We start from the raw sequence: 12,298 nt of genomic DNA, 5'->3' as shown, positions 1-12,298 counted from the left end.
GGCATATACATATAAGCAACCATAACAAACGCGGGCATGTGATCAAGGATTTGGGCATTGCTCTCAAATAATTAATGTTAACGCGACATTCAAACAAATGCGCACATTTTAACATCGGTCAATTAAGTTTTTTGTTGAAACAAATGTGTTGTACCTAGAAAGCAGACCTTAATCCAATTTTTGACTTTTGAACATGTATTCGAAAATAAATAATAATGAATTATAAACAAAGACGTTGGAAATGGATGTGAACGCATTAAAACATTTATCAGATAAAATAAAAAAGTAATCTTAATACTCATCTAACGCCATATACAATTAGTTTCATCCAAATTGTTGCACTCGGTATAATAAAATATACTTACGTATTTACCGTTTATGCTAGGTAATGTGTGTTTGTCTTCTGCTTTATATGAGGTTTATGTTCGATTTGTAAACGCTTAGTACGAACGTAATTAACACTAATGCACATTTCGATTCACTTCAAAAACGTAACCATTTATAGCTTTAATAGCTATGATATAAAATCTTGCTGCTAATTAAATACAGGTAATTTTGCAATAAACAATTGTTGTGCGCAAGTGCAAACAGCTTTATTGGTACGGTACTGTTTGAAATCAATAGGCTATATGGGTCTATATAATGTGCTAACATTCCCCACTGGTAACTAAAAGGAATAACCACGGAAAAAGATTCAGGAGACCGCATGCGTATGAGGCTGTAACGGTGTTTTATAGGAGGAAACAATGAACAACAGTTCTTTATTTTCAAGAGAGATGCTCCTACAGAGATTGTCGAGTTTAAATGACGAGAAATCTTCTTTGCTTGTGCCGGTTAAAATTTACCTTGGAATTTTGATCGTTTTTGGATCATTAGGCAACATTATGGTGTTCTATTTTTACGGATTTCGCTCAAAGAGGACCAGCAACAAAATCTTCATATTGTCACTGACTGTGTGCGATATACTATCGTGTTGCATATCCATGCCAACGGAAATAGCTTTTGACTTAAACAGATTTTATTTGTATGACGATGAAGTTGCTTGTAAAATATTTGTGTTTTTAAATTTTCTAACGTCGTTTGCCTCAGCGTTGACATTAACGGCTATTTCGATCGAACGATTTCTTCGTGTGACACAAACGGGCTCCACGACCCGCCAGATAACAGAAACAATGGCGAAAAAGGCTTCTTTAATTGTTGCTGGTTCGTCGGTTTTGATCTCATGGCCTGCGTTTGTTGTGTATGGAACGCAGCCCATTGAAATTGAGGATCAAACGGGAACTGTTTTAATTGGCGCCGACTGTACAGCTCTGAAAGGAGATAAGATGGATGTATATGTTATGGTATTTAGTATTGTTCATATTGCAGCATTCGTTGTCACGGCGCTTATTGTTGTTGTGCTTTATTCAATAATCATGAGAACAATATACAGGCACAGGACATTACTTGTTAAATTAAAACAGCGAATTGATCAATCGTCTCTTCAAGAACTGGGACAACAGAATATCGTATTGGTGGAATCGTCTAGTGAAGACGTTGCAACAAATAAAGAGAGCGATTCAATAAACAGCTCCACATCTAATACTATGAAGATCTACAGCGTACCTCTATCCGCTCATGAAAATATGAATATAAATGCCAAAGGTAAAACAGGCACTTATAAAAGAACGTCAGATTGTAACAATGACACACGTGAAACTTCTACTGGCAATTCTGAACATTCACAAAAAGACAATAAGGGCATCCGGAAGAATAATACGCAACCCAAGGTTAGAGGAAGATCTAAATCTATTCAAGATATGGTTCGGGTCACTAACATTTCCTCGGTTAGAGTGACCCAAATGATGATCGCTGTGACCATGTCGTTCATCCTAAGCTTTCTGCCTTGCCTCACGCTGATCACTTGGCGGACAGTTCTCGCGGTTCATATGGATAACTATCTTACGGATACGGAGTTAGTTCTATACGAAATTGGTCTCCGTTCATACTTCATTAACAGCGCGCTAAACCCATGGATTTATGGTCTGTTTAACACGAAGTTTAGATCGTATATAAAGGAGCGTTTTAAATTATTACTCTGTTGTTATAAAGTATACATATAAACATGTAAATAGAGCCACCATATACATTTAAAATTTCTTTTAATTATCAACCGTGCTTTGTTGTTCTTGTTATTGCACCATAATAACACATAAATTTATATAGTCGATGAATAGTTTTTTTGCATTTTTATTTTGTTTTTAACATACTGTTTCCAAGTCCATATAATTCTTTACATTAGTTGTTAATGCAATATTTAAAACTCCATGTTATTCTCCAAGTAACTAATAACGTTTCCAAGACATAACAAAATCCGTGTAAATGACCCCACCCCACCTGGGGTCCTGAAGATAAACCTCTGGCGTCTCTAATTTGGGTTAAATCCTTATTGTTCTAGTGTCCAAAGAAGCATTGCTTATATACATGTATCGTTACATTAACATGTCAACTTGATGGATCAGACTACCTCGTTGGACTTGCATATACTGGCGTATTTACCATCTAACAAGTGCACACACACGACAACAAACATCCATTTATCATGTAATCTGGTCACGATCTATAATTAAAACGGGCTGAAGCCAGTTGCGAGCGTGCATCTACTGTCAACAAACTTATAGCGAACAGGATCTTAACATTAATTATGCGACAGTTTAAGTAGTTTATGTTTGTTTGTTTGTTCTTGTGAAGAAATAAAACATTCCCTTTACGACGTTAAAAAGTGTTTAATTATGTAACTTAGTATGTGTATGTATGTATGTGTTTTTGGCGTTTTTGTGGGTGTAGTCAGTGAAATATGATGTGATGCACACTGTTGCAATTCAAGGATAATGTAGTTTTCTCGGTTGATGTTCCATTTAATGAGCGCAATTGTTTACTTTTAAGTGGCTCGGGATACATTAGAAATGACACTCATTGACACCCATTGATACATATTTTACTTAACAAATATCGTCTCTCTATAGTTTCTGTCTCAATGAATCGGAGCTTACATTTACCGTTAAAGTTAACAGCGACTCATCGCGCATTAATCAATAAAATAGTTTTGGCAATTTAAATAATATACATAACTTAACAAACTGTTATGTAATAAACGAGGACAAAATAAGTGTAATTACGTATTACCGAGCTGACATTGCGGCAGTGTCAGAAGAAATAAATTCAAATGTATTTATTTCCTATAAAGGTACTATGTTTGCGTTTGTGAGAGCACGGCAGCCCGAATAATAAAGAAGACAAGTTTTCACAATTGTAAATGTATATAACACATGTGAAATTCATTAGTTGATATCTTACACTTTCAATATGCCATATGAATGCAAGTGTGTATTGTTTGTGAAGAACAGTAGGTAACCTGTTTTGTTTTGATAATATCCATCTTTGTGTTGTGTAATTGTAATTGTACATTTATCACATAAGTAATTGATTTTCGCGACGGCATTTTTTTTCATTTCCTGTAATCTAATGTTGGAATATATTGCAAGGACATGTAATGCGCTGCGTTTATATTAAATATATCTTTCAGTTTTGTGGTATAGATTTTTTTCCAAACAATGGCACACTAAGAAGGACATGGAAGTTCAAGTAGCAAAATAAAAAAAATGCTCAAGACGGTGAGAGGTAGACATACACGCCCATGTCAAACAAATCATGACAATGAGTAAAACTCTCAGCCTTAACCACAATTGTCCTAAAATATTCCAGTTAAAATAAAATTGCAAGTCGTGAAAAATGTTGTCGATTTTAAAGCATTTTGTCGGATAGTTCATAATAGAATGAATAATGTCAGTCCATATGTGACCAATATGCTGTCCATAAGGACCAAGATGCAGCACATTTGAGGTCTTTTTGAGACCGCATATTCATTAAATAAAAAAGAGACCCGATGCGCGAAAATCGTGTAACTACACGATTTTACTGATGTGAATTAACATCTGGATTCGACGTTTTTTAATTGACTCATGATTGATTTTATACGGGTATAGTTTATTCTACAATAACATGCATGCTTAAATGTATCGTATAGTAATGGTTTTTCGACTTTATTATACCATTGTTTACATTTTATGATTTTGAAAAGAAATCATGAAGATTTAGAAGAACACAACTGCGGAAGGTAAAGTTTTTTTTCCTCTGGTTATTTCTAAGTATATACATGTACATTCGATGAGAGAGCGTACGCATCCGTATACAGATTACAATAACGTAGAGAAATTTTTGACCCAGAGTCTCTCTCACAGATTGGTGTAAAGAGCATATCGGCCACCAAGCTTTTGTTTCAAGATCCACAGTATTGTTGGTTTATAAGCATGGAACCAACATGTTACCTTTGTAGTTTTCTTACATCACAGCTAAAGCTGATAACGTTCATGCTTTATACAAAGTAAGCATTCAGATAATTAGATAAACAAAGGGGCCTTTTCACAGATTTTGGCATTTTTTAACTTATTCATTAAATGCTTTATATCGATAAATGTAAACATTGGATCGTAAAAGCTCCAGTAAAAAATCAAGAATAAAATTAAAAAAAGGAAAAGAACATTGCGCGGACCAGGTTTCGAACCAGTGACCCCTGGAGTCCTGCCAGAGTCCTGAAGTAAAAACGCTCTAGCCTACTGAGCTATTCCGCCGAGTACATATACTAGTAGTATTTTATACCTTATATAAGCAATCTTCGTAGTTTCACAAAATTTAACGACAAAAACAGAACTCTCCAAATTATTCAATCGTTTCGCGTTGCAACGCTTTATAATTTTTAGGTTTTAAAATCGTCAAAAGATGCATATAATGGCTATGTTAGACCATGGTAAATGTTCAGTATTACTGTTTCCTCACAAATATCAAAACTAAAACGAAAATTTGCGAATCTGAAACAACTTTTTTCAATTTTGTCAATTTACCAAAGTGTGAAAAGATCCCTTTAATGCAGACATTACTTTTTACTTATGGTTTAATGTTTGTCAGTTGTAACAGTATTTTGTTTTATAAGATAGCACAAAAGTCATGTTCGGAAAATACCAGTAATTGTCTTAAATTGCATGAAAATGTGCAGATCCTATTATTATTAGAAAAAATTTGAATCACATACACAAATGCAGATATATTTCTTCGTGAATGTGGCAAAACATAACGTCATATTTAGCCAGCGTTTCTACTCATAAAGAGTTTTGCCACTTTTCATAGTCAGATATATCATGCCATCAGTTAATGAAATTGTTGGTTTCTCAATGTTTATTCGTTGATAATAGTGTATTGTCGGTTTATTCTTATGGCATGTACGTAGAATATTATTAAACGCATTTTGGTGATTTCTTTATTACGTTAACATTCGAGTTTCTGACATAATTTCATAAGACAGAGTGCAATTGTTGAAGCACTTCTAATTCGTTGAAACGTCGACATAGGCATCTTAAAAATCGACAAGCGATCTTTTCTAACCTACGAAGTAGGATAATGTCCGCTTATAGTAAAAAATATTATATCTAAACCCTATTAAGTTGTATAGTCTTTATTGTAATGTGTCTTGTGAATATTTTTTTGTGTAGAATTGTACATTCGTTCTATTGTTTACGGGGCGTACATTCATTATGTTTAAAACAGTCTCTAGTTATTTATAACATACAATTTTGAGACATATCTTGTTACGAGATAACAAAACAGCATGAAATAGAACACATTTTTCGCGAAAGGCTTGTAAAAAGTGTGTACATGTGTGTTAAATATAGATTTCTTACAAGGTTTAGATCACGTTTTATTTGGCATGTAAAAGTGTTCCAGGTAAAGCTTGTAGATTTGTGTTCCTTTTTTCATTTGACCATGTTTGTATGTTGTTGTTCACATATGGCCATTCCGTAAGAGTGGTCATTTTGTAGAATTCTGTGCAAAGGGGGAAATAAAAAACATTATTTTTATATACTCGTAAAAATATCAGAAATTTTCGCCGTTTTAACTGGACTTACTGAAAGCTACGTTTCCAAGTGGATCACCTGGCTGAGCAAAAGTCAGGCGGATTGCCTAACCAGTGTTACTGGAATATAGAACGTTTGAAACGATCAAATTTTACTGTTTCAATATTAGCTTTGCGTTGATAAAACAGGTTTGATTTGTATTTTGTTGCATTAACATCATTTTGAACATATGTCTGTGATAATACTGTTTAATTGGTGTTCTGACAGTTAAGTACTTTTAGTGACGTATGTGCAAGTAGATTAATTTACATAGTTGAGTCGCTCAGCATACGTGGCATCTATCATTTACGATGAGCATAATCCTAAGTGCCTGCTGTTTTATAAGAATTAGGTAAATTGTTAATGGATACAAAAATCTGTTCATGCTGATCGCGAAACGAAATGCAATCAAATTGACAAAAGTGCTAAGTGGTTTACAGGATTGCATTACATTGGGAAAATAACTCACATTAATGAAATTGATTTGTTGTCTTGACAATCATATCAGTCATCATACAAGTGCGAATGCACGGTGGCACAGGTACAAGATTAACGTGCTCTCATTTATTCTCCCATATGTCGTATTTACTTTCCACGACATAAATAAAAACACGCACATGTCACAGCTCTGGTACCCTATTTATGCTTTACACTTGGTAACATGAACGTGTGTTTTATACAAACGGAGAGTTAATCCATTTACATGTATGCAAACTTTAAATTTAAATGAGTTAATATCTATATAAGATCCTTCGTGAAAATAGTTCATCTCGCGGTCTAATGGCAAGATGAGAACACGTGTCAATATTTACATTTTCCCGTAAGTGTACCTAGTAACGTTACTCAGAAAGAAACAATAAACACTCTATTAAACATTTTACATAAAACATCTGGCACGAGTTGTCATATCATACCATATTTTATAAAACGAGTTCAGGAATTTTAAAAGTAAGCGATCCTTTTGAGAGCTTACTAACGGATTTTCTGGACGAGTTTAATAAAATATGGTATGCAATGACAACGAGTGACAACGAGTGTCAGATCTTTTGTATCACATGCTTTTAAATGAGCAGATAAAAAAATATGTGCGCAAACATAATGATAAATCCTGAATGTTGTTTACATTTCGTGACGTCATTTGACGTTGCAACGTCATTTTAGCAAAATAACAAAAGGCGATTGGTCAATCGAACGAAAACTAAGCTGATGAAAATGCTTAAAAAATACCTTATGTGTAAGATAAAAATATTCTCAATGGTTATATTACATGGGAAACTGGGTATGGCATGTGATAAATAAAGTACCAAAATGAAGTCGCGAGCGGGAAGTTATTCGTATCTAGCGGGCCAATATAAATTATATCGGCCCGCTTAGCCGGGCCGATTTTTCATATCAGAAAAGTATAGGAGAAGAATGGCTTATACTATATAAAATGACGTGCACATTCAGTCTTAGCCAACGGTGATCAATAAAATTAAGCCACAACTCAACGAAAAAATCAAACATAATAATAATGACACGTAGCACACAATTTGGATAATACAAATATCGATTGAATCTGAAACTCATCTGTACATTAAAGTGATGCCTCTATTTGTCACAGGTACTTGAAAAAAAATTGTTTGAACCTTATATATATATATATATATATATATATATATATATATATATATATATATATATATATAATAAGAGAAAAGGTATCAAACGATGATTTCACAGGTGTTTTGAATAACACAATGCAACAGCATGAAAGATCAAACAATGCACACATATGTCATTGTGGTTGCCAGCAGGACGCGTCCACTTTTCCTTTTTTTCAATGATTATTACTGAACATTTGTATTGCGTAAATTAATTCCGCGAAGAAAAGTCTTTAGAATATGTATGGTTTTGGGGTCTATATGCTCAAAGTGTGCACTTATTTTAGCTGAAAGGCGTCGCTTACTTACATTAAATGCTATCTGGAAAATATTAAATAAATTGTGACTTACAGGAGTTATAAATAGAGTGTTGAGTTCAACGCGCGCGTGAACACCGTGGTATATTGGTTGTCGGAGCCGGCAAAATACATCAGCTTTTCGTATTTTCACGAACCAGACCTCACCGGGAACAAGTACGGTCCGGACTCGGAGGAGGTTCTAGGTAAGATCACAATGCTCACAGTTCCCATAGGTTCCAATAATAACGTTTAAATGGGATCGTGTCCTTATTATTATAACAATATCTTCTTATAACTGTCGACATAACAAATAAGTTTGAAATGGTGATCACTACAGTATTAATCATGAAACTCACTGTCTTATCATAGTGTCTAACCTACGCTAATTAGCATCAACAAGTCGGGTACTTCATTTCTTTCGTAAACTGAAATCTCAGTTGGTTGTGTTTATTTCGACGTTTATTGTTTTTCGTTTTATTTAATTTGTTTTAAGTACGAATTAAAGAGTTAAATACTCGTTTATGTAATATTAAGAAATAATCGTTATTTTGACAGATGAATACTTGTATTCTTTTGATAATTAATTGAAATTTAATGAATTGGGACGTAAAATGTGATCGTTGGCTCAATTAAAAAGGAGCTACTTCTTCAACTTCATTAAAAAAATTATATCTAAACTTCCTAATAGCAATAAGCTGTTTATCGAGGTTTGATTGCGGCTATTTTTGTTATATAATCGACTATGTCACGGCCGTTAATCCGGGGTGTCGCCATTTTTTCGCGATGCATTGATAAATGAGCCAAAGCTACTTTCGAGGTGGCGCTAAGGACCGGATGTTTTGAAATGTAACGGGTAATTCTATATAGCAAGTAGGTTTTTTATGTTTTGTTCAACATATTTTGCACTATTTTAAAAATTAGACAATGTAGGGCGATTCAGCGAAGACTCATTCATCCACAAATGTACATGAACATTCTTAGAGATCAACGTATATGTGTTTTATGCGACATTATATCGAGGATGAATATCAATTTGTTTTAACATGTCCTTACTATGCCGATATTAGGAAAACATTAATTCCAAAGTATTTTAGATGTCGACAAAATATGGTTTTAGTTTATTGAACTACTTAATAGTTCAAAGAAAAAAGTGTTAAAATAACTAGCCATGTTTTGTTGAAAAGGCTTTTATATGCGAGAAAATGTCTTAAATATGTAGAAAAAATTTCATAAAGCCAATAAGCGTATAATAATGGTATACTTGCTGCAATCATTAAATAATGTTTTTACATTATATGGTCACTCAGTATAAACCTCTTCCATGTGACATTCTCACTTAAACATGTTTTATTTCATTTCTTTTTTGAATCGATCTTCCTTCGAAATGATGTATGTTTTGTATTTAATTGTAACGCATGCTGTTATTGTATATGACTGTATGTTAACGACGATGAGCTGTATATATGCTTAAGTCAAATAAACTTTTCTGTTCATTTCTGTTATGTACAGAAACATATAATTACAACCTATTTGGAAACATGATGACCTAAATAAGTTGTGGCATGGTGAAGTTTTTAACCGAGAATCGCAGTACTTAGCCTGTGTGACGAGCAAATTATTTACCCAACGAAATCGCTTAAACATCAAACCATTGCTTTGAACAAATATACGTTGTCCCATGCACAAAACACTGACATCTTGTCGATCTAATGGATTATTTGGTATTGTTCCAAAAGAGATGGAGCCAATGCCAAGGAGGTGGCGCTAATGACAGGAGGTGGCGCTATTTCACATTTTCAGCTATGTTCAATTTCTGTGCCGACAATACACTTTTGTGTCGAATTCCAGGTTGACTGTTCGATGACTTCTTTTCTTAATTCGATCATAATGAAATATAATAAAAAAAGTTAAGTCTCCATAATTATGAAGAAACGTTGCAAAGAGATTTTGAAGATTTCTGTCCTGGAATGTACAATGTATTATAAAGCTGGAAAGAAACTCCAGTGTAATACAAACAGGTTATCGATGCAAACCGGAGCTATCCTTATGTTTTGCAGATGTTAGTAGGAACAAACGACATATTTTAGCGTAATTAAGATTCGTTGACCTTTGTCTATTAGTGAATTAAACGATTGGAATGTGGGACAAAACTAACCGTTTCAAGCAGACGTACCATCTTTTAATTATTTCGTAAATTATGTTATTGTATCAACACATTTATTTAAGAAAACATTATTTGAGACTGGTGAGAATTTAGTTATTTGATTTATTGAATATAACACTTTTTTGGTTTATATCGTACTCTATGTTTTTTAGATTATGGACTTTATAATTGAGTTGGTTACTTATATATTCACATATCTACGTCTTGTTTTTTATAGAAAGTATTAACGTTGAAAAATATAAAGAAATAGTAAAAAGGAACATTATCCATCTTATGTAAGTCATGTGATAATTCATATATCGTTCATTAGCGCCACCTCATGTCCTTAGCGCCACTATCTTGGCATTGGCTCCATCTCGTTTGGAAAAAGTAAAATTATCTATGAGATCTGCAAGAAGCCAATGTATTTTTGCATGCAACAACTAGTATATGTTAAACACAATCGTTTGATGTCGTTCGTGAACTTATCGGCATGAAATTTGCTCGTCAAACAGGCAAAAGACATCGATTTGCTTTCAAACACCCCACCATGCCACAACTGTTAAAGGTCCTCACGTTCACATATGGGTTGTGATTGTATGTTGATGTAGATTTGTGGGGGAATTAATCTTTGCTGAATCGCACTACATTGCCCGATTTTTAAAATAATGCGAAATATGTTGGAAAACATATATGACATATTCACCCTGAAGAATAATGCGTTAAATTGCAATACATCCGGTCTCTAGCGCCACCTCGGAAGTAGCATTGGCTCATTTAGCAATGCATCGCAAAAAAGGTGACGCCCGTGATAAAGGGTCGTGTATGTTGACAGTTTGAGTTTCTAACCAGCTTATATACTGAACGGCATTTCTAATTCAACATTTATTATTTCCCCTCCTTATAACAGGGTAAAAACATCAACCTGAAATTTCGCATATTGATATTGTAAAACGTTTACACAAAATTTCATTAGCATCATTTATGCATGACGTTCCGAAACTTCTAGACCATTTGCGGGGTGGCTTCATTGTTCATTTTTGTGTGTGCAGTACTCATTTGGGTATAAACCTTTATCAACTAGTTTTCATTTCACATTATATAGTAGAATATGTAAGCGGAGCGTTTCTACAATGTTCACGATGCCACCTGTGGTGCTGGTATATAGCAGAGGACACGGGAGCTCAAATTCACTGACATCGTACAACAAGAAGAATATTGTCATGATATCGCGGTCGATAATACAACGCGTCAAAATGAATCATGTCCATATATCAAATGTTAACTTGTATGTCGCTCCGTGTTTTGACTAAACAAATAATTAGAAAATACATAGTTTTGTATATATCTTCCAAACCAATAGGTAATCAATACACACATTATTTAAAATAGTGTCCAAAATAACATTACATTTCTGGGTAGGACACGGTAAACTGAGTCGACTGAAATAAAACTGACAATAGTGGTCCATTGCTTTATATAAAATAAATTCAACGAAGGGGACACAATGTTATATTGTTATTGTTTTGTATTATTACGTATAGTCACTACTCTTTGCTCATTTTAATCGGTTTCTCTGGGACTGGATTTTGGACATGTGGAGTTGGCAATCATACACTAGATAAGTACTGAACTTTTTCTAAAGACGGATTACTAACAAAACCGTTCAGCTGTCTTGTAAAATTTTTAGCAAGCTTGCGTATTTTAACTGTATGTGTAATGTACTTCATAGTGCGCCAGACAGTTACAGGTATATTTTTTCGTTTTAAAACTTTAACAAAACGGCAATTTGTTTCTTATTTGAATAGATACCCCGGTTAAACTATATTATATTATTTGAAATTAGATTAATTGCGATTAATTATGTATCTTGCGTGACGTTTGTGTGGCTTCCAACGGGTTTATGCAAGGAAGTATGTCAAAATGATTTTTGTTAAAAAGCTTAAATGATGTGATACTATGATTTATTATTTTATTTTTAATGCCTTAGTTTATATATGCATAATTTACTTACTGCCATTACGTTACCGTTACAGAGAACGGCGTTTGTTTTGCTTAGAAATCTTGTTTGGCAAGCGATGAAGCTTGTACCGATCGAGCCAAGAATTGAACCAGATACTGCAAGTACACACCAGACGCTGTGAGAAGAAATAAAAGTCATGGTCGCAACGATGAAAACAATGTTTTTCTAAACGCCGACACGATACTCCCAAGTAACCGATGCAT

At 33.9% G+C, this 12,298-nt stretch overlaps 1 protein-coding gene across 1 annotated transcript; it reads left to right on the top strand.

The window, feature by feature from the left end:
• Positions 1-734: 734 nt before the first annotated feature.
• Positions 735-2,102, top strand: LOC127878451 (D(2) dopamine receptor B-like). The gene has a single exon (XM_052424977.1). It carries the CDS (start codon positions 747-749, stop codon positions 2,100-2,102), a length of 1,356 nt encoding a protein of 451 aa, XP_052280937.1. The 5' UTR covers positions 735-746.
• Positions 2,103-12,298: the final 10,196 nt, after the last annotated feature.

The sequence above is a fragment of the Dreissena polymorpha genome, chromosome 4, assembly GCF_020536995.1.
Source record: "Dreissena polymorpha isolate Duluth1 chromosome 4, UMN_Dpol_1.0, whole genome shotgun sequence".
NCBI classification, from domain to species: Eukaryota; Metazoa; Mollusca; class Bivalvia; order Myida; family Dreissenidae; genus Dreissena; species Dreissena polymorpha.
This window is presented reverse-complemented; position numbering and strand designations above follow the sequence as displayed.